The sequence below is a fragment of the Dendropsophus ebraccatus genome, chromosome 1 (genome assembly GCF_027789765.1).
Source record: "Dendropsophus ebraccatus isolate aDenEbr1 chromosome 1, aDenEbr1.pat, whole genome shotgun sequence".
NCBI lineage: Eukaryota > Metazoa > Chordata > Amphibia > Anura > Hylidae > Dendropsophus > Dendropsophus ebraccatus.
This window is the reverse complement of record NC_091454.1, coordinates 126,709,687-126,733,646: the sequence shown is the minus strand read 5'-3', so window position 1 is coordinate 126,733,646 and position 23,960 is coordinate 126,709,687. Positions and strand designations below refer to the sequence as shown.

Here is a 23,960-nt window from a genome sequence, read left to right as displayed (position 1 = left end):
AGTGTGCTGTGTGGTGTTACAGGTAGAGAATACAGTGTGCTGTGTGGTGTTACAGGTAGAGAATACAGTGTGCTGTGTGGTGTTACAGGTAGAGAATACAGCGTGCTGTGTGGTGTTACAGGTAGAGAATACAGTGTGCTGTGTGGTGTTACAGGTAGAGAATACAGCGTGCTGTGTGGTGTTACAGGTAGAGAATACAGCGTGCTGTGTGATGTTACAGGTAGAGAATACAGAGTGCTGTGTGGTGTTACAGGTAGAGAATACAGAGTGCTGTGTGGTGTTACAGGTAGAGAATACAGTGTACTGTGTGGTGTTATAGGTAGAGAATACAGCGTGCTGTGTGGTGTTACAGGTAGAGAATACAGCGTGCTGTGTGCTGTTACAGGTAGAGAATACAGCGTGCTGTGTGGTGTTACAGGTAGAGAATACAGCGTGCTGTCTGTTGTTACAGGTAGAGAATACAGCGTGCTGTGTGGTGTTACAGGTAGAGAATACAGCGTGCTGTGTGGTGTTACAGGTAGAGAATACAGCATAATGTGTGGTGTTACAGGTAGAGAATACAGTGTACTGTGTGGTGTTACAGGTAGAGAATACAGCGTGCTGTGTGGTATTACAGATAGAGAATACAGCATGCTGTGTGGTGTTACAGGTAGAGAATACAGCATGCTGTGTGGCATTACAGGTAGAGAATACAGCGTGCTGTGTGGGTGGGACAACGATGAAATGATAAAGTACTGCAATTAATTCAGTAACACAATGAAACTGCAAAGTGTGAACACAGCCTAGATTTTCTGCAATAGATTTGGGCGGGAAATAGGCAGCGTGGACAACTGTGATGAACAACTGAGGGAAAGCATTGCATTCTGGAACCTATGATGATAAGGATTCGCTGCACCTTACTGATGTATATGGAAAATCACCTACTTCAAGTGCACTACTGTCTCAGCGCTAGGAGAGTAATAATGAATAGGAAGAAGTAGTAGGTTCTTCATATTTCATTTCACCCTCTTCTAGAGAGCCTACTACTTCTTCCCATTCTGGAACCTGTAGTACTGTGTACAACTGACAAACCAGGAAGTGCAGAAACACAAAACAGAACAAAACCCCCCAAAACAAATGGATTTTTGGTAGTTTCAAAAATGGAATAGATAGGTAAGTAATGCTTTATACTTCTGCAGAAGTTTCATTTTTTTAACCTCTACCTGGAGTTCCCCTTTAATCACTTACTGGTATAATATACAGCATAAGGCTATGTTCACACATCGTAAGAGACCGGCCGCAGTGTTCTGATGCGGGCACATCCGTGGGCGCCCACATCAAAACTCCCCACAGCACACTATGGAGCAAGTGGCCAGAGCTGCACTGACATGGTTTTCTACAGCCGCTAGGGATCCCGGCCGGAGCGTATACTATGTGTATGCGCTCTGGCCGTGATCCCATAAACAGAGGTAACGTATATTTTCGTAATAATAATAATAATTTTTCGAAAATATACGTTGTGTGAACATACCCTTAAACAGTAAACATATAGGGGGAGATTTATCAAACATGGTGTAAAGTAAAGCAGGCTCAGTTACCCCTAGCAACCAATCAGATTCCACCTTTCATTTTATAAAGAGTCTGTGAGGAATGAAAAGTGGAATCTGATTGGTTGCTAGGGGCAACTGAGCCAGTTTCACTTTACACCATGTTTGATAAATTTCCCCCATAGTGCATATTACTGCAATCATTGCCCATGAATCACCTGAAGGTGGCACACATGGAAATACATGAGAACACAGAGGACACATGGGAAATACTGTACACCCTACTGATGTTAAAACACAGCACAAACCTCAAACTATTTCTTTGTCACTAGCAGATGGGACCCATCTCTGTATACAGATACTTTGTAGCAACCATTTTTTTTAAAAAATAAACTGGCAAGGATAACACTGTTTACAGTAGGGATCGATAGTACTATCGATTCTCAAGGAATATTAATGGTTCGATATCAGCATTCCCTTATCATAGAGTATACAGCAGAAAACATGGCGGGCAGCAAGCTGAGTTGCTGCCATGTTCTCTGCGTATCCCCCCTAGTGTCTCCTCCTCAGCCTACAGCGGAGCTAACTTTAAATAGCCGACACTAGGCGATCACTTGTGCTGGCTATGTAACTGTATAGATGCCGCTGTCACAACTGACAGTGGCATTACCCCCTCCAGAGCCCGCTCCATATGCAGCAAGGTCGGCTACTATGTGTAGCAGACTCCGGCTGCTAATGACTGCGGCCCGCAATCCCTCTGGTGGCAGTCACTTAACTCTTGCAATGCCGCAATGTAATGCAACTGCGGCATTGAAACAGATGATTGACTGGTGGCTGTGAAGTGTCCAATCGGCCACCTCCCCTGCAAAGTGACTGCTGGGGGCCGATGGGTCACATCACAGTCCAAGGTCCACACTCACCCTCCCGGTATCTCTCTGCTAATAGTCTGGCTAAGCCAGATTATACTAGCAGAGCACTGATTCTACTGATCTATGCAATACTATACCAATACTATATAGCATTGCATAGCTCAGGGAGTTCCATAGGGCACAGCAGGGTTGGCGGCAGGAGAGGGAAGAGAGTGGCTGAGAGCAGCGTGGTCCGGGAGAGGAGATCAGAGAAGAAGGCTGGAGGTGGGGAGGCCAGGTGGAGAAAGCTGGAGGTGAGGGAGGCCAGGTGGAGATGCGGTCACTACATCTGGCAGCACTGTGCGGTGGGGAGGCAGGCCGGAGCCGTCAGGACACTCCCGGGACAGACATCAGCAATGTGGGGGATGAACAGGGGGTCGGCCTGCCTATGACTGGGAAGGGAAGGGGGGGGGGATAGCCTGCAGATTACCCTGCCGCCAAAATCCAGGTCACCCTTCTGGGTTAGCGGTCACCATGCCCTGACAGGTTGAATAGTGCAAATACAACCCCCATCACCCCCGATAGCTGAAGTGTGTGTTACATGACTACAACCACCATCATCCCACTCATAGTTAAAGCATGTTACATGACCACAACCCCCATCATTACACTCATAGCTGAAGTGCGTGTTACATGACTACAATCCCCACCATCCCCCTGATAGCTGGTGTGTATTACATGACTACAACCCCCATCATCCCCCTGATAGCTGAAGTGTGTGTTACATGACTATGACCCCCATAATCCCGATAGCTGAAGTGTGTATTACATGACTACAACCCCCATCATCCCCGATAGCTCAAGTGTAACATGACTATAACCCTAATGACCTCCCTGATAGCTGAAGTGTTATTGTCCTTACTATAAAATTATCAACTTCCTGATCATGCACGGTAAACAGTTAAAGCGCAAAAACCAACCAAATTTAGTACCACATAAAAACATGGTACTGAATAAAACTACAGATCACTGCACAAAAAAATGCCCCCCCCCCCCCTCACACCACAGCCAGACAGGCTAAAAAATAAAAAATGCTCAGCCAATCGTGGCTGAGCAGATGATGTTGTGCTAAAGGGGGCCGGTATAAGGGAGGGCTGCAGCGGTCATTGTCCCAAGATAGCGGCCGGGGTCTACAGCGATTCCGTAAGTATAATGCACCACAATGCCGGGTCTAGCGTGGGTGGGGGGAAACATGGGGAAGGGGGCCATTCACTTAAATAACACACATTACAAAGTTATACAACTTTGTAATGTGTATTATTTAGTAAATAAAATCTTTAGTGAATAAATGCTTTACACCGCACTACCCCTTTAAAGCCACCTAAAGATTCCCATGGGTCCTAAAGATATCCCCTTACCTAATACTTTCTACTGGCTATTTCATAACTGTACAGAATTGGTGTCAAGGTATATAACAAGAACTGCAGTCATTTGCATATGTGGATTAAAACGATTCTAAGAACACATGCTTATGCCACTTTAGTCAAAGGGAGATAACCATTATGACTACTGTTTGTGAAATAGTGTGCAAAATAAAAACAAACATTCGTCAATATTTTACCAGAAAATTGCTGGAAGTCCAGAGATTCTCCATTGATATCACTGTAGTCTTGGGACTTATATACCTCAGAATGGTAATCTGTAAAACAAACATACATTAGTATGAAAACTATAATACACCAAGTTCAACACCAGCTAGGTTTCAACAACAAATACACTTACATTTAACAACTACTTTCTTTGCCATTGATCAAACATGTCAATATAGTAAGACCTATTTGGTTGTGTTGCCCATAAAAATAAGAAGCTGTTACTATTGTTGAAGAACGGATTATAGTTTTACGTTTTGGCATTTAAAGTGTCACTGTCATTCTAACTTTCAAAATCTAAATCAACAGTAGATGTGATGTAAAGCAAATTTGCAATTTACATTCATTATTTTATTTTTAGTTATCATGGAGCACTTCCTGTTTTCAGAATGTTTTTTTTCTTAAAAAAAAAAAAAACAGGAAGGTCAGAAAACAGAAAGTCCTGTGTATCCCAGGCCATCTGAGCGCTCACAGAGAAGGCAGTCATGTGATTGATGGACACATTGAGCCGTGACTCTCTGTATTGGCCGGAATTCCTGTGTTTAGTCTTTTTTTTAACCAGCACAAGTCAGAAAATCTGCCTTCAGGAGACTGGACCTGGATTTCTGGTAAGTATACAGCATGATAACAACAGAAAAATAATGAATGTAAATTGCAAACTTGCTTTATATCACATCTATTGTTGATTTAGATTTTGAAAGTTATAACGACAGTGACACTTTAAGAAGACTAACAAAGTAGCCAGATCTGTAAGGCTATAACGTTAAGTGCACGTACTGGGTGCAGTTTTCTGGACGTCTTCTGCCGTCAGTTCCTGGAACAGAATGTAGCTTTGCCAGCTACTATTGTTCACTATTTTAGGTGCCATCAGGATATTTTCTCTGTCACTTTTTGACCCAAAGTATCCTCCCAACTTCCTCTATCTTGTGTCACTAACATTCAGAGAATACTACCCCATTTACTGTATAGAGACAGGCATCACTCAACATTCACCATGGTTTAAAACATTTGTTTAAAGGTTTTTGGGTTATTTTAACATTGAAAAATGTGAAAATTGCTCCGATATGACGGGGAATGCCTAATGATGACATGACTGAAAAAGGAATAGCTAGCATCTCCTCCCACCTGAGGTGGTCATTTCATTATACCCCAAGAAACAAATGTTCACAGTTTTGCTTAGAGGCTATGGAAACGTTTGCACTGATTTTTTTTAATTGTTAACTTATGTTTTAATATGTTTCTCAGTGTGATAGTTTGCAAGGGCGCATCATACAGGCTTTTCAAAAGTAAATACAGAAAATAGAGCCCACACAGCATTGCCACATATGAACGTATATAGCCAGACCGCCTACCCCCAATAAATTCATCAATGGCCTCACAATGTTGCTAACACTTTTGGCAATATTGCCTGGCCATTGGTTAGCAAATAGAAAAATGGCTTGGCTGCATGCATTCCCAGGCATGTGGGAACATGGCCTAAGGCCTCCCTCACACACAACTTTTGCACAGCATGGGCAGTGAACTAACTGCAGTTTTTCCTGCTTTTTTTGCAGTTTTTCTGCCATTTTCTCATTTTAGTGTTATTTACTATAGGTGTTTTTTACCTCAGGAATTTTATTCTTGCTTTTTTTTTTTTGTTCAACTGATTCTTTATACAGATGTGATGCCAGGTTTTCTAGTCAAGAAGTTAAAAAGCCAATATAGAATGCATATTAAATGCATATTGACAGGATGGTTTTCTGGCATTTTTATCCCCTATAGATGTCTATAGGGGGAAAAAACATGAAAACGCGACGAAAGCAGGCCCTATTGCGATTTAAAGAATCACATTTCTGGTCACATTTTTGTCTTCTTAAAGCGACTCTGTACCCACAATCTGACCCCCCAAACCACTTGTACCTTCGGATAGCTGCTTTTAATCCAAGATCTGTCCTGGCGTCCCTTCGGTAGGTGATGCAGTTATTGTCATAAAAACAACTTTTAATCCGGCAGTGCTGTGTCTAACGGCCGGGGCTTACATTTGTATATGCATTAGGCTGGCACCACCTCTCTGTCCTTCCTCCCCACCCTGCTCATCATTAGGAATGCTCCTATTCCCCACCTGTGTGTATAATGAACATGGGCTGGATTGTTAAGACACCTGTGCAAAGCTCAAACAACAGTAAATGTTTCTGGATCATTCCTAATGATGAGGAGGGTGGGGAGGAAGGACGGAGAGGTGGTGCCAGCCTAATGCATATACAAATGTAAGCCCCGGCCGTTAGACACAGCGCTGCCGGATTAAAAGTTGTTTTTTGGAGAATAACTGCATCACCTGCCTAACGGACCCCAGGACAGGTCTTGGATTAAAAGCAGCTATCTGAAGGTATAAGTGGTTTGGGGGGAACAGATTGTGGGTACGCAGTCGCTTTAACTTCTCTCAGAAACAGCTCACCTGTCTTTTGCACACTTAGGTTTACATTCATCTATTCCAGAGTTTTTCAAAAATTGTTCTATTAAATACCACCCATTTATAGTTTAGAAATGGAAATAAAATAGTGCCCCCAAGTTACACCCATTCCACTGAATCACCAAATTTTTTACTACATTCTAAGGGCTCTTTGAGTAGAGCCAAAGTTTATACTAAACAACCACCATTCCCTTAAGTAATATCTCTATAAGTAATATTTATATTAATGTGTATTTATAGTAACAGACAACAAATTAAGCATAATCTAAGGCTATGTTCACACGTAGCAAAAGTGTCATAATGGTTCGCGCTCCTCTCTAAGCGCTGAAGAATGAACATGGTCATTCTTCAGCGTGGAGAGAGGAGCCGCAAGAGCCTCCCACAAACTGTCATTATGACAGGAAGGCAGGCAGCATTCCACGGCGGAATATCACTTTTGCTACGTGTGAACGTAGCCTAATCCTGCAATAATATCACCATTCACTGTTTATTGGTCTTCTTTTTCTTGCTAACCTGGAAAATATATGTAAGCAAGGGGAGGGGAAGCAAGACTACACAGGGATTGTTTGTAGTCTGCTACTATGGAGACACCTAGCCATGCATTGGAGGCTTCTACCTCCCGCTTTATATGTTACCGTTAACAGTAATACTGCCCTCTAATATTAATGGGATAACTGCTGAGCCTGCCTGAGTGAGCACAGCGTGTGTCATCTCTACAAAACAAATAGCATCATTCATCGACCAGAAGATCTTTTAATAATTTTGTAAATGCAGGAAGTAACATAAAATACTACTTTAAAGGGAAAGCATAAAAACTTGGTTTAAGTAACATGTAATTTTCTATTGATTAAAAAGAATCAGTACATTCGCTTTAAGATTTGCACATGGATAGAATGGCGCCAGTGCGGGGTAAAGCCCTAGAGGCGGGCACCTCTATGATGCAGCTGCAATGATTCTAATGGAGCCGCATCATAGGGGGGCGGGGGTTTCCTCCCACTGGGGGTGGGCCGATCCGCCTTCAGTGCTTCATCCCCAGCCAGTGCCCGGGAAAAGAACAGCACCGCATGCGGGAATGGGGGCACCTTTTAAAAAAGGCTTCTCTGTGCCGTCGCCGTTCTATCCAAAATCAAATCCTAAAGCGAATTTACTGATGGCACACTGGCTTTAATTCCTTTTAAGCAGTGAAAAAGCAGACTACAATGTCACTCATACTGAACAGAAAATCTTGTGTGTTCGTGAATCCCATGATTACTATATTATCTTCATACTATATCTTGAAATATCACATTCATAAGGTGGTCCTAGATGGCCACCAAACCTATTTTACACACTGAAACATTTATTTCCTATTACTATGAATTTCAGAAAATTAATAATCTGTGTCTGTAAATAAAATAAAGCTGATAGTATAATAATAACTTAAGAATGTGAAATCACAAAGACAGAACACCATTCCAGTGGTACTAGGTACAACAAGGCTTCACAATTAATAATTTCTAACAATTGCTTACCTATGACTCCTTAGGGACAAAATGTTAATAATTTACCCCTGTAACTAAGTAATACTCTATTTTGTCATTACTTGCATTAGAAAGGAGCCACTTGCATGACATATAAATCATGGGTAACTTCCACAATGTGAGCAAATAACATTAAAACAACTAGTCCTGAGGTTTGGTGTGTGTATACTACTCCCTACAATATTTAGTGGGCAACCATGTACAGTTAAATTAATAGTTATAGGGTCCTTACTACCACATCCACATGGATGTCCGTGCATGATGTTTTAATACTTGGGTCACATATTATTTCCAAAGTATTTCTATGTATAGGGAAATTTTGTATAGTACAAGTTTCCGCCACTTCTGCACATGGCCCATGGACACCCATCAAATGATTTGTTCACATCTGCATTGAATTTCTGGGCCTCAACTGTACAATGTGGGAGATTTATCAAACTGGTGTAAAATAGAATTGTCTTAGTTGCCCCTAGCAACCAATCAGATTCCACCTTTCATGTTTCAAACAATCTGTGAGGAAAGAAAGGTGGAATCTGATTGGTTGCTAGGGGCAAATAAAACAATACTAATTTAGGGTGCTTTCACACGTAACGGATCCGCTGTGGATCCCTGCCCTGTACACTCAATGACAAACTCACAGCGGGATGCACATCCCGCTGTATGTCCGCAGCCCGCCCCGTTAACCCCCTGGCCGCCGGAGCCTAAACATCACCTGGTCCCCGTCCGGCTTGCTTCAGGGCTCCTGGTGTCTTCACATTCCGCTCAGCCAATCAGTGCGCTGCGGCTTGGCAGCGCACTGATTGGCTGAGCGGGACGTGCCGGGAACCCCCGAAGCAAGCTGGAGTGGGGACCAGGTGATGTATAGGCTCCGGCGGCCAGGGGGTTAACGGGGCGGGCTGCTTTCACTCCTTTTCTATCCCTATTACCCCAGAGATTGTAAGCTCTTGTGATCAGGGCCCCCATTCCTCTTCTATCCCTATTACCCCACAGATTGTAAGCTCTTGTGATCAGGGCCCCCATTCCTCTTCTATCTCTATAACCCCAGATTGTAAGCTCTTGTGATCAGGGCCCCCATTCCTCTTCTATCCCTATAACCCCAGATTGTAAGCTCTTGTGATCAGGGTTCACACTTCTCATATCCCTATTACCTCACAGATTGTACGCTCTTGTGATTAGAGTTGTCACTCCTCTTTTATCTCTTCTATCTTTCCTCACAGATTGTAAACTCTTGTGAGCAGTGCAATCACTCCTCGCATCCCTATTAGCTCACCTTCTATCCATATTTTCTGACAGATTGTAAGCTCTTGTGATCAGGGCCCTCACTCCACTTGTAACACAGTTTCCTTAGATTGTAAGCTCTTGTGATCAGGGCCCTCACTCCACTTGTATCACAGTTTCCTTAGATTGTAAGCTCTTGTGATCAGGGCCCTCACTCCACTTGTATCACAGTTTCCTTAGATTGTAAGCTCTTGTGATCAGAGTTGTCACTTCACTTGTATCACTGTTTCCTTAGATTGTAAGCTCTTGTGATCAGGGCGCTTACTCCTCTAGTTTACATTGTTTGCTATTCTTTGATGTCTGAGGTTGTCTGTCCCCTGTGTGTTGTACAGTTCTGTGGATTATGTTGCCGCTATATAAATAAAGCTCTGACACGTGTAAATATAAAGAGATGCGTACAATACGGTATATATGGGAATGATTGCCCCAGGAGCTGGGATAAGCTGTGTGACTGCCCCTATGGGAGCTATAGTTGCATCCGCTCTCTATGATCAGTCCCATTAGACCAGTCACTGTATATAGTGCACGACTATGGTCTACTCACAACATACACATAGCACTCTACGGAGCAGCCGGAGACATCTTCACCTGCCATGAACTCTGCAGGCAGACCACCCCCACCTTCCCTCCACTCCACTCCAGTCTGGGAGCAGTCAATACGAGACAGCAGCTATACATATATATACACATAGATAGATAGGAGATATATAGCAGCCTCCATGTTCCAGACAATAGTGGACAGCCGGAGGTATAAATGTAATGAATGGTGAGGCTATGGAGGGAGGGGGTGCCCTGAAGTGTGCCTCCCTGTGGGGTCCCTGGGGCTTTTGTCCTCCTCAGACCCATGAATCCATCAGCCTGCCCATCACTGGGCCTCCCTGCGGGCACTATACATAACTGGCACTGGTTGCCAACCTCCTGGAGGCCCATGTGGGCACAGCTGCTGCAGAACCTCTTCCATTACACAATAGCAGTGCGGTCAGTGGTCCCTGTGCCAGGTGTGCCCATGCCCTCAGCCCCTCACTTACCCTCATTCACCAGCTTGTAGCTCTGGGATTTCCTGCTCCGTCTCCTCTCAGTAAACTCCATTCTTCCCCAGTGTCAGTGCAATGCTGAGGAAGCCAGTGCCGAGAAGAATGAGGAGCCCAGGGAAAAAGATCAGACAGATTAAGACGGTGACAAGGAAGGGAGGGAGGAGGGGGAGAAGAAGAAGAAGAAGAAGGAAGCGAGCCGCACCAGTGTGCACGGGGAGCAGCGGCAGCCGGGCAGCACGGCACTGCCAGCGGGAGCTCTCACTTCCAACTGGTGGCAGAAGGGAAAGTTTTTCCAGGCTTCCAATAGGAAAGCACTGGAGGAAAATGTAGAGAGATCAGCTAGTAATCCCAGGCAGTTGGCAGCAGGCGCCGATCATGTCCCCCCCGTGTCCTGAGCTGGCGACCATCACACATAGAGGAGCCCCCAGCAGTGGAGCCGCAGACAGGGCCCGCTGTCTCTCTGTTTTGCTTTCTCCTTTTTTTCTTTTAGGGTCAATGATAAACAGAAGAGAATGACTTAGAGACGGAGGAGGAAGCCTGACACCTGCCGGTCAACTCGAGTGTTGCAGCAAGGTGGAAAGAAGCGACGTATGATGTGACGTCATCACCTCAGTGCTAGGTAGAGGGAGGAGAAGCGACGCCTCACAAAGAGGCAGAAACAGGGACGGCAGACGCGCATGCGCACTCACTGGTCACTTGGCTTTGTCAGTGCGTCTGCTGCAGCTGTGACCTGGCCTCTATGACATGTAACACGTGCTCCTCCCGGGGAGATGCTAACAGTGTGTACAGCCTGTACACAGCACACACCCAGACATATACTTATAGAGCCCCCCTTCAGGAGCAGACCTAGTGTCTCCTTGTGTAGCTATGCAGATCATGCTTGTGTCTTTTTGATGGCATGTATAGGGTTTTAGTTTAATGTAATTTTTATACTAGTAATTTTTATTTCTTGCAATATTGGGAAAATGTAAAGAATGAGTAAATCTAGTTATCTGAGTATTTTGTATTAGCAAAAAGTGGTGCTAAAATACAATTGTGTACCATTTCTGTTACAGTAGTCACTGGAGACTGTTAACGCAACAAAATTTCACAGCCACCTTTAAGGTGACAGATGCAAATAATGATCATAAATGTTATTTGCGGTCGTTATTACCAATAGATGGCGCAGAAATGATGGTCGTCCAGAAACATAGTGGGAACATACCCATAAAGGAGAACTAACAGCAGGTCAGAAGACTCTGTGGGGGACATTTATTAAGTCTGACGTTTTTTTACACCGGACTTAAAAATGTCCCCGCATCTCCGGCGCTACGGGGATTTATGTAGAGGCGGACTGCCTCTACATAAATCCGGTTCGCACGGCCAAAAACCTACGCCAGCTGAGGACTGGAGTAGGTTTTCGGCTTATGTTTAAGATACAAAAATAATTAATCGCGCGGACTGTGAGTCCACGCCTCCATCCTGCCCCCTCCACACACCCTCCGCGCCCCCTCCCCCGGCATACCCGTCGGAAAGTGACAATTTGCAAATATTTTATTCGCAAATCGCACATTTGCGCTTAAAATCATTCGCAAATAGGCACTTTCCGCCGAAAAAACACATTTCGCCGCATATTACATTCCCCCCTATCTGTCTTACCTTCCATACCCTCAATTCTTTTCATGAAATCTACAGTTGAAAGGGGAACTCCACATAAGGAAAATTTGTTTTCTATTAAGTACATTAAAAGTTATATAGATGTGTCTATATAATGTATTACCATATCTGTACAGTTCTGCCACACTGGTAGCTGTGAAGAAAAATGGCCTCTGTGCCAATCCACATTGTCTCCTGCTCCTTCTGCTATCCCCCCTTAGGAGACAAATCTTCCATGCCTCTGTCTCACATTGTGTGTGTTTGCTGAGATCAGGCTGATGATGCAGACAGGGGGCAGGGCGTGATGTCACAGGCTTAGCTAGATCTCCCAATCCCCTGAGTGATTCACTATCTCTGACCAGCCAGAAGCAGCTGCTGCACTGATTTTGTTGATCAGACAGGATCAGAGCCGGCACTGGCAATCCCACCTGGACAAAAAACGAGGCATAAACAGTGTATCCATTGTAAGATAATATCGGATAAAGTCCTTATTGTGGGGCTCAACTTCAAAAATAAAAGATGCTCAATCATAATATGTGCGTAGAGATAAAAAGAAAAAAATAAATTAAAAAAGTTCTTTACTTTATTCCAATATCAGTGTTACAGGTAGAGAATACAGCGCGCTGTGTGGTGTTACAGGTAGAGAATACAGCGTGCTGTGTGGTGTTACAGGTAGAGAATACAGTGTGCTGTGTGGCGTTATAGGTAGAGAATACAGTGTGCTGTGTGGTGTTACAGGTAGAGAATACATCATGCTGTGTGGTGTTACAAGTAGAGAATAAAGCGTGCTGTGTGGTGTTACAGGTAGAGAATACAGTGTGCTGTGTGGTGTTACAGGTAGAAAATACAGAGTGCTGTGTGGGTGTTACAGGTAGAGAATACAGCGTGCTGTGTGGTGTTACAGGTAGAAAATACAGAGTGCTGTGTGGGTGTTACAAGTAGAGAATACAGTGCGCTGTGTGGTGTTACAGGTAGAGAATACAGCGTGCTGTGTGGTGTTACAAGTAGAGAATACAGTGTGCTGTGTGGTGTTACAGGCAAAGAATACAGGGTGCTGTGTGGTGTTACAAGTATAGAATACAGCGTCCTGTGTGGTGTTACAGGTAGAGAATACAGCGTACTGTGTGGTGTTACAGGTAGAGAATACAGTGCTGTGTGGTGTTACAAGTAGAGAATACAGCGTGCTGTGTGGTGTTACAGGTAGAGAATACAGTGCTGTGGGATGTTACAGGTAGAGAATACAGTTTGCTGTGTGGTGCTACAGGTAGAGAAAACAGTGTGCTATGTGGTGTTACAGGTAGAGAATACAGTGTACTGTGTTGTGTTACAGGTAGAGAATACAGTGTGCTGTGTGATGTTACAGGTAGAGAATACAGCGTGCTGTGTGGTGTTACAGGTAGAGAATACAGTGTGCTGTGTGGTGTTACAGGTAGAGAATAAAGTGTGCTGTGAGGTGTTACAAGTAGAGAATACAATGTGCTGTGGGTTTTTACAGGTATAGAATACAGCGTCCTGTGTGGTGTTACAGGTAGAGAATACAGTGTACTGTGTAGTGTTACAGGTAGGGAATACAGTGTGGTGTTACAGACAGAGAATACAGCGTGCTGTGTGGTGTTACAGGTAGAGAATACAGTGTGCTGTGTGGTGTTACAGGTAGAGAATACAGCGTGCTGTGTGGTGTTACAGGTAGAGAATACAGCGTGCTGTGTGGTGTTACAGGTAGAGAATACAGCGTGCTGTGTGGTGTTACAGGTAGAAAATACAGAGTGCTGTGTGGGTGTTACAAGTAGAGAATACAGTGCGCTGTGTGGTGTTACAGGTAGAGAATACAGCGTGCTGTGTGGTGTTACAAGTAGAGAATACAGTGTGCTGTGTGGTGTTACAGGCAAAGAATACAGGGTGCTGTGTGGTGTTACAGGTATAGAATACAGCGTCCTGTGTGGTGTTACAGGTAGAGAATACAGCGTACTGTGTGGTGTTACAGGTAGAGAATACAGTGCTGTGTGGTGTTACAAGTAGAGAATACAGCGTGCTGTGTGGTGTTACAGGTAGAGAATACAGTGCTGTGGGATGTTACAGGTAGAGAATACAGTTTGCTGTGTGGTGCTACAGGTAGAGAAAACAGTGTGCTATGTGGTGTTACAGGTAGAGAATACAGTGTGCTGTGTTGTGTTACAGGTAGAGAATACAGTGTGCTGTGTGATGTTACAGGTAGAGAATACAGCGTGCTGTGTGGTGTTACAGGTAGAGAATACAGTGTGCTGTGTGGTGTTACAGGTAGAGAATAAAGTGTGCTGTGAGGTGTTACAAGTAGAGAATACAATGTGCTGTGGGTTTTTACAGGTATAGAATACAGCGTCCTGTGTGGTGTTACAGGTAGAGAATACAGTGTACTGTGTAGTGTTACAGGTAGGGAATACAGTGTGGTGTTACAGACAGAGAATACAGCGTGCTGTGTGGTGTTACAGGTAGAGAATACAGTGTGCTGTGTGGTGTTACAGGTAGAGAATACAGCGTTCTGTGTGGTGTTATGGGTAGGGAATATAGTATGCTGTGTGGTGTTTAGGGTAGAGAATACAGCATGCTGTGTGGTGTTACGGGTAGAGAATACAGTGTGCTGTGTGGTGTTACAGGTAGAGAATACAGTGCTCTGTTGTGTTACAGGTAGAGAATACAGTGTGCTGTGTGGTTACAGGTACAGAATACAGTGTGCTGTGTGGTGTTACAGGTAGAGAATACAGTGTGCTATGTGGTGTTAAAGGTAGATTATACAGTGTGCTGTGTGGTGTTATAGGTAGAGAATACAGTGTGCTGTGGGATGTTACAGGTAGAGAATACAGCGTGCTGTGTGGTGTTACAGGTAGAGAATACAGTGTGCTGTGTGATGTTACAGGTAGAGAATACAGTGTGCTGTGTGGTGTTACAGGTAGAGAATACAGCGTGCTGTGTGGTGTTACAGGTAGAGAATACATCATGCTGTGTGGTGATACAGGTAGAGAATACAGTGTGCTGTATGGTGATACAGGTAGAGAATACAGTGTGCTGTATGGTGTTACAGGTAGAGAATACAGCGTGCTGTGTGGTGTTACAGGTAGAGAATACAGTGTGCTGTGTGGCGTTATAGGTAGAGAATACAGTGTGCTGTGTGGTGTTACAGGTAGAAAATACAGAGTGCTGTGTGGGTGTTACAGGTAGAGAATACAGCGTGCTGTGTGGTGTTACAAGTAGAGAATAAAGCGTGCTGTGTGGTGTTACAGGTAGAGAATACAGCGTGCTGTGTGGTGTTACAAGTAGAGAATACAGTGTGCTGTGTGGTGTTACAGGCAAAGAACACAGGGTGCTGTGTGGTGTTACAGGTATAGAATACAGCGTCCTGTGTGGTGTTAGGGCTCGTTCCCACTGAGGAAAGGTAGCGGAATTCCGCGACGGAATTGTCCGCCGCGGAATGCCGTTAGCCTCCCGCTCATAATGGGAGTCTATGGGAGGCGCGCGCTCCTGCCCTGTCCGCGCTGAAGAATGAACATGTTCATTCTTCAGCGCGGACAGGGCAGGAGCGCGCGCCTCCCATAGACTCCCATTATGAGCGGGAGGCTAACGGCATTCCGCGGCGGACAATTCCGTCGCGGAATTCCGCTACCTTTCCTCAGTGGGAACGAGCCCTTTCAGGTAGAGAATACAGCGTACTGTGTGGTGTTACAGGTAGAGAATACAGTGCTGTGTGGTGTTACAAGTAGAGAATACAGAGTGCTGTGTGGTGTTACAGGTAGAGAATACAGTGCTGTGGGATGTTACAGGTAGAGAATACAGTGTGCTGTGTTGTGTTACAGGTAGAGAATACAGTGTGCTGTGTGATGTTACAGGTAGAGAATACAGCGTGCTGTGTGGTGTTACAGGTAGAGAATACAGCGTGCTGTGTGGTGTTACAGGTAGAGAATAAAGTGTGCTGTGTGGTGTTACAAGTAGAGAATACAATGTGCTGTGGGTTTTTACAGGTATAGAATACAGCGTCCTGTGTGCTGTTACAGGTAGAGAATACAGTGTACTGTGTAGTGTTACAGGTAGGGAATACAGTGTGGTGTTACAGACAGAGAATACAGCGTGCTGTGTGGTGTTACAGGCAGAGAATACATCGTGCTGTGTGGTGTTACAGGTAGAGAATACAGTGTGCTGTGTGGTGTTACAGGTAGAGAATACAGCGTTCTGTGTGGTGTTATGGGTAGGGAATACAGTATGCTGTGTGGTGTTAAGAGTAGAGAATACAGCATGCTGTGTGGTGTTACGGGTAGAGAATACAGTGTGCTGTGTGGTGTTACAGGTAGAGAATACAGTGCTCTGTTGTGTTACAGGTAGAGAATACAGTGTGCTGTGTGGTGTTACAGGTACAGAATACAGCGTGCTGTGTGGTGTTACAGGTAGAGAATACAGTGTGCTGTGTGGTGTTACAGGTAAAGAATACAGTGTGGTATGTGGTGTTACAGGTAGATTATACAGTGTGCTGTGTGGTGTTATAGGTAGAGAATACAGTGTGCTGTGGGATGTTATAGGTAGAGAATACAGCGTGCTGTGTGGTGTTACAGGTAGAGAATACAGCGTGCTGTGTGGTGTTACAGGTAGAGAATACAGTGTGCTATGTGGTGTTACAGGTAGAGAATACAGTGTGCTGTGTTATGTTACAGGTCGAGAATACAGCGTGCTGTGTGGTGTTACAGGTAGAGAATACAGCGTGCTGTGTGGTGTTACAGGTAGAGAATACAGCGTGCTATGTGATGTTACAGGTAGAGAATACAGCGTGCTGTGTGGTGTTACAGGTAGAGAATACAGTGTGCTGAGTGGTGTTACAGGTAGAGAATACAGCATGCTGTGTGGTGTTATAGGTAGAGAATACAGCGTGCTGTGTGGTGTTACAGGTAGAGAATACAGCGTGCTGTGTGGTGTTACAGGTAGAGAATACAGTGTGCTGTGTGGTGTTACAGGTAGAGAATACAGCGTGCTGTGGGTTTTTACAGGTATAGAATACAGCGTGCTGTGTGGTGTTACAGGTAGAGATTACAGCGTTCTGTGTGGTGATACAGGTAGAGAATACAGTGTGCTGTGTGGTGTTACAGGTAGAGAATACAGCGTGCTGTGTGGTGTTACAGGTAGAGAATACAGTGTACTATGTGGTGTTACAGACAGAGAATACAGGGTGCTGTGTGTTGTTACAGGTAGAGAATACAATGTGCTGTGTGATGTTACAGGTAGAGAATACAGTGCGCTGTGTGGTGTTACAGGTACAGAATACAGTGTGCTGTGTGGTGTTACAGGTAGAGAATACAGTGCGGTGTGTGGTGTTACAGGTAGAGAATACAGTGTACTGTGTGATGTTACAGGCAGAGAATACAGCGTGCTGTGTGTTTTTACAGGTAGAGAATACAGTGTGCTGTGTGGTGTTACAGGTAGAGAATACAGTGTACTGTGTGATGTTACAGGCAGAGAATACAGCGTGCTGTGTGGTGTTACAGGTAGAGAATACTGTGTGCTATATGGTGTTACAGGTAGAGAATACAGCATGCTGTGTGGTGTTAAAGGTAGAGAATACAGCGTGCTGTGTGGTGTTACAGGTAGAGAATACAGCGTGCTGTGTGGTGTTACAGGTAGAGAATACAGTGTGCTGTGTGGTGTTACAGGCAGAGAATACAGCGTGCTGTGGGTTTTTACAGGTATAGAATACAGCGTGCTGTGTGGTGTTACAGGTAGAGAATACAGCGTTCTGTGTGGTGATACAGGTAGAGAATACAGTGTGCTGTGTGGTGTTACAGGTAGAGAATACAGCGTGCTGTGTGGTGTTACAGGTAGAGAATACAATGTGCTGTGTGATGTTACAGGTAGAGAATACAGTGTGCTATGTGGTGTTACATGTAGAGAATACAGTGTGCTGTGTGGTGTTACAGAAAGAGAATACATTTTGCTGTGTGGTGCTACAGGTATAGAATACAGCGTGCTGTGTGGTGTTACAGGTAGAGAATACAGTGTGCTGTGTGGTGTTACAGAAAGAGAATACATTTTGCTGTGTGGTGTTACAGGTAGAGAATACAGTGTGCTGTGTGGTGTTACAGGTAGAGAATACAGCGTTCTGTGTGGTGTTATGGGTAGGGAATACAGTATGCTGTGTGGTGTTAAGGGTAGAGAATACAGCATGCTGTGTGGTGTTACGGGTAGAGAATACAGTGTGCTGTGTGGTGTTACAGGTAGAGAATACAGCGTGCTGTGTGGTGTTACAGGTAGAGAATACAGCGTTCTGTGTGGTGTTATGGGTAGGGAATACAGTATGCTGTGTGGTGTTAAGGGTAGAGAATACAGCATGCTGTGTGGTGTTACGGGTAGAGAATACAGTGTGCTGTGTGGTGTTACAGGTAGAGAATACAGTGCTCTGTTGTGTTACAGGTAGAGAATACAGTGTGCTGTGTGGTGTTACAGGTACAGAATACAGTGTGCTGTGTGGTGTTACAGGTAGAGAATACAGTGTGCTGTGTGGTGTTACAGGTAGATTATACAGTGTGCTGTGTGGTGTTATAGGTAGAGAATACAGTGTGCTGTGGGATGTTACAGGTAGAGAATACAGTGTGCTGTGTGGTGTTACAGGTAGAGAATACAGTGTGCTGTGTGGTGTTACAGGTACAGAATACAGTGTGCTGTGTGGTGTTACAGGTAGAGAATACAGTGTGCTATGTGGTGTTACAGGTAGAGAATACAGTGTGCTGTGTTGTGTTACAGGTAGAGAATACAGCGTGCTGTGTGGTGTTACAGGTAGAGAATACAGTGTGCTGTGTGGTGTTACAGGTAGAGAATACAGCGTGCTATGTGATGTTACAGGTAGAGAATACAGCGTGCTGTGTGGTGTTACAGGTAGAGAATACAGTGTGCTGAGTGGTGTTACAGGTAGAGAATACAGCATGCTGTGTGGTGTTATAGGTAGAGAATACAGCGTGCTGTGTGGTGTTACAGGTAGAGAATACAGCGTGCTGTGTGGTGTTACAGGTAGAGAATACAGTGTGCTGTGTGGTGTTACAGGTAGAGAATACAGCGTGCTGTGGGTTTTTACAGGTATAGAATACAGCGTGCTGTGTGGTGTTACAGGTAGAGAATACAGCGTTCTGTGTGGTGATACAGGTAGAGAATACAGTGTGCTGTGTGGTGTTACAGGTAGAAAATACAGCGTGCTGTGTGGTGTTACAGGTAGAGAATAAAGTGTACTATGTGGTCTTACAGACTGAGAATACAGGGTGCTGTGTGTTGTTACAGGTAGAGAATACAATGTGCTGTGTGATGTTACAGGTAGAGAATACAGTGCGGTGTGTGGTGTTACAGGTAGAGAATACAGTGTACTGTGTGATGTTACAGGCAGAGAATACAGCGTGCTGTGTGGTTTTACAGGTAGAGAATACAGTGTGCTGTGTGGTGTTACAGGTAGAGAATACAGTGTACTGTGTGATGTTACAGAATACAGGGTGCTGTGTGGTGTTACAGGTAGAGAATACAGTGTGCTGTGTGGTGTTACAGAATACAGGGTGCTGTGTGGTGTTACAGGTAGAGAATACAGTGTGCTGTGTGGTGTTACAGGTAGAGAATACAGTGTGCTATGTGGTGTTACATGTAGAGAATACAGTGTGCTGTGTCGTGTTACAGGTAGAGAATACAGCGTGCTGTGTGGTGCTACAGGTAGAGAATACAGTGTGCTGTGTGGTGTTACAGGTAGAGAATACAGCGTGCTGTGTGGTGTTACAGGTAGAGAATACAGCGTGCTGTGTGGTGTTACAGGTAGAGAATACAGCGTGCTGTGTGGTGTTACAAGTAGAGAATACAATGTGCTGTGGGTTTTTACAGGTATAGAATACAGCGTGCTGTGTGGTGTTTCAGGTAGAGAATACAGCGTGCTGTGTGGTGTTACAGTTAGAGAATACAGCATGCTGTGTGGTGTTACAGGTAGAGAATACAGGGTGCTGTGTGGTGTTACAGGTAGAGAATACAGTGTGCTGTGTGGTGTTACAGAAAGAGAATACATTTTGCTGTGTGGTGTTACAGGTAGAGAATACAGTGTACTGTGTGATGTTACAGGCAGAGAATACAGCGTGCTGTGTGGTTTTACAGGTAGAGAATACAGTGTGCTGTGTGGTGTTACAGGTAGAGAATACAGTGTACTGTGTGATGTTACAGAATACAGGGTGCTGTGTGGTGTTACAGGTAGAGAATACAGTGTGCTGTGTGGTGTTACAGAATACAGGGTGCTGTGTGGTGTTACAGGTAGAGAATACAGTGTGCTGTGTGGTGTTACAGGTAGAGAATACAGTGTGCTATGTGGTGTTACATGTAGAGAATACAGTGTGCTGTGTCGTGTTACAGGTAGAGAATACAGCGTGCTGTGTGGTGCTACAGGTAGAGAATACAGTGTGCTGTGTGGTGTTACAGGTAGAGAATACAGCGTGCTGTGTGGTGTTACAGGTAGAGAATACAGCGTGCTGTGTGGTGTTACAGGTAGAGAATACAGCGTGCTGTGTGGTGTTACAAGTAGAGAATACAATGTGCTGTGGGTTTTTACAGGTATAGAATACAGCGTGCTGTGTGGTGTTTCAGGTAGAGAATACAGCGTGCTGTGTGGTGTTACAGTTAGAGAATACAGCATGCTGTGTGGTGTTACAGGTAGAGAATACAGGGTGCTGTGTGGTGTTACAGGTAGAGAATACAGTGTGCTGTGTGGTGTTACAGAAAGAGAATACATTTTGCTGTGTGGTGTTACAGGTAGAGAATACAGTGTGCTGTGTGGTGTTACAGGTAGAGAATACAGTGTGCTGTGTGGTGTTACAGGTAGAGAATAGAGTGTTCTGTGTGGTGTTACAGGTAGAGAATACAGTGTGCTATGTGGTGTTACAGGTAGAGAATACAGTGTGCTGTGTGGTGTTACAGGTAGAGAATACAGTGTGCTGTGTGGTGTTACAGAAAGAGAATACATTTTGCTGTGTGGTGTTACAGGTAGAGAATACAGCGTGCTGTGTGGTGTTACAGGTAGAGAATACAGCGTGCTGTGTGGTGTTACAGGTAGAGAATACAGCGTGCTGTGTGGTGTTACAGGTAGAGAATACAGCGTGCTGTGTGGTGTTACAGGTAGAGAATACAGCGTGCCGTGTGGGTGGGACCACAATAAAATGATAAAGTACTGCAAATAATTCAGTAACACAATGAAACTGAAATGTGTGAACACAGCCTAGATGTTCTGCAATAGATTTGGGGGGGGGGGGGGGCTGTGATTAAAAGGTGAGGGAAAGCATTGCATTCTGGAACCTGTAGTACTGTGTACAACTGCTCAACCAGGAAGTACAGCCACACAAAACAGAACAAAATCCCCCAAAACAAATGGATTTTTGGTAGCTTTAAAACAGGGATAAATAGGTATGTAATGCTATTTGCTTCTGCAGAAGGTTGTTTTTTTTTATCCTCCAAGAGCTAAAAGTTGAAATGCTCTCAAAACTAGCTGGTCTTACTCACCAAGTCCCCCTGAGCCTTTGGCAGCCTTTCTAGCTGCTGCCATTCCTGAGAATAAGACCCCCTGACCGCCTGCGCTGCTGCTGCTCTCCCGCATCTGTCCCCCGGCCCGGCTCCGACAGCACAATCATCCCCATCCTCCGCTGCTGTCCAGTATCGGCACCGCTGCTGCTCTCCCTCTCTGGTCCCCTGGCCCGACACCGATATCACATAATCATCCCCACCCTCCCCCTGCCACCGCCGCTGCTCACCAGTACAGGCCCCCAGCCCGGCACCGCCGCTGCTCTCCCGCTCCGGTCCCCCGGCCTGACACCGATAACACAATCATCTCCATCAACCCCCACCTTCCCTCCACTGCTGCTCTCCAGTACCGGCCCCCAGCCCGGCACTGACAGCACAATCATTGATTGTGATTGTGATTGTGCTGTCGGTGCCGGGCTGGGGGCCGGTACTGGAGAGCAGCAGCGGCGGCAAGTAGAGGGAAGGTGGGGGTTGATGGAGATGATTGTTTTATCGGTGTCAGGCCTGGGGACCAGAGCGGGAGAGCAGTGGTGGTGCCGGGCTGGAGGCCGGTACTGGTGAGCAGCGGCGGCGGCAGACGGAGGAGGATGTATATATGATATTGTGTCGGGCCGGGGTATCGGGGCGGGAGAGCAGCGGCGGCGCCGATACTGGAGAGCAGCGGTGGTGTGGATGATTGTGCTGTCGGTCCCGGTCCGGGGAGAGCAGCGGCAACGGGGAGGGGGGGGGATGAGGTTTTGTACCGGCGGAGTGGAGCTGGAGTTTAGTATAACATATATTTATGTCCCAGGGTTGAGTGCGCTGTCGGATGGGGGGGGGGGGGGGCGCAGGGGAAACAGCTGTGTGCCTCTCTTCAGGGGGAGACTGTCATCCCTCTCGTCAATGGGCAGGGTTATTGTCGCTCACCCTGCCCATTGAAGAATTTAAGTGACGAAGGACACGTGATGCCGACACGGAGGGTGGGGCCAGGAGCAGGGAGCGGTGTCGGACAGGACTGAGACTTGATGATTTTATGCAAACAGAGGGAGTGAGTGCACCCAGAAAACAGCAAAACTGTACATAATCCGTAATAAATGTATATTGGAAAGATGAAAAGCTATGGGTGGGCAATTTATTAAAGCAAAAATAATTTTGGGGGAAATACCTCTTTAAAGGGAATCTGTTAGCCCTACCCCAGGTGCTTATAGTGTGCTGCAGCTGACAGTCCCCTAGAGAGCATGTTACCTTTTGGTTATTTGTCCGTGCAGTGGATAAATAACCATACCTGTCAAGAGACCAACAACAGTTTGTTTTCTTTGGTTTGATTCCACTGATGGAAATAAAATGTAGCTATTTTTTTTCTCATTATTGAATCATTTTTAAAAGTGCAAATAATGCCCAATCAGGCCCCCTTACAGCCTACCGCTCTTACACTGCTGACTTCCCCCTTGCTGGCACCCCCCTAGCCTGGCGCCTGGGGCAGCTGACCCCCCTCACCATGGCCGTGAATGTACTATACAATATATTGCTGTGCTGTTCTGTACTGTACTGATTAAATGCTTTTCAATGTAATATATGGGTGCTGTAGGTAATTATTGGTGGGTGCTGCAACCAATTAAACACATTTACATTATTTCCTATGGGAAAACACTGCTCGGTGCTGAAACTGCCTTCCGGAACCAATTAAGTTTGAGAACAGAGTTATTACTGTACATACTTTTTAGATGTTTTGTGCCATTTTCCTAGTCTGAAACCATGCCCCATTCTTTGGAAAGCCTTTTTCCCAAACTGCAGAGCAATCCTGTCAAAATGTCTGGAAATAGAGGGGCATGTGATCAGGCACATCCATCAGAAACCTCTACTGAATCTCACACGAAAATAGCTCATTGAGTTGTGGATTTGTAATCTATTCCATTACTTTCTGTGTATAGTGATGAGATCCATGTTGAATCTGCGAGGGGAAAAATTACATGTACTCATTCCCAGTACCTGCGGTAGCACAAGCTGTAAACATGACCCTGGTGCTTGGGTAAGCAATAAAACAACAGAAACTACAGACAATGAATGTAACTGCTGGGGAGCTTTCAATTTAGCACTGCAACAATTAAAATCGGTTGGAGAAACCCGCAAGAATAGCTGGTAAGCTCGGGCATAAAAGTTGCAATGCAGATCACCTTTTCCTTTTTTTTTTCATATGACCCAGGCCATGACTTTTCTCTGCAGAATCTGTCAGAGAAACATATAAGGTTTCATGCTCCAGCATGTATGGTACTAGGCCTCCTATGTGCCCATATAGTAGTTAGGCTCCTTTTTGCTCCCATATAGTACTCAGGCCCCCACTGTGCCCCCAAAGGGTAGTTAAGTCCCCTTTATGCCTCCAATATAGTAGTAAGGGCCCTTTAGTGCATCTATAGTAGTTAGGCCACCTTTGTCCATGTTTAGTTAGGCCCTCTCTGTGCCCCCATATAGTTGTTGGTCCCTCTGTATCTATGGTTGTTTCTCTGT

General features: G+C 45.2%; 1 protein-coding gene across 2 annotated transcripts in view; it reads right to left on the bottom strand.

Moving 5' to 3' along the window:
- Window positions 1-10,911, bottom strand: part of BEND7 (BEN domain containing 7) — a 43,194-nt gene extending 32,283 nt beyond the window's left edge. The window contains exons 1-2 of one of the 2 annotated variants that reach the window (XM_069956181.1): window positions 10,299-10,911; window positions 3,996-4,073 (exon numbers count right to left, since the gene is read on the bottom strand). In XM_069956181.1, coding sequence (XP_069812282.1) covers window positions 3,996-4,073; window positions 10,299-10,359 — 139 coding nt within the window. In that variant the 5' untranslated portion in view covers window positions 10,360-10,911. The remainder of the gene's footprint in view (window positions 1-3,995; window positions 4,074-10,298) is intronic. The other variant, XM_069956180.1, reaches the window with a different exon arrangement.
- Between the last annotated feature and the right edge of the window lie 13,049 nt (window positions 10,912-23,960).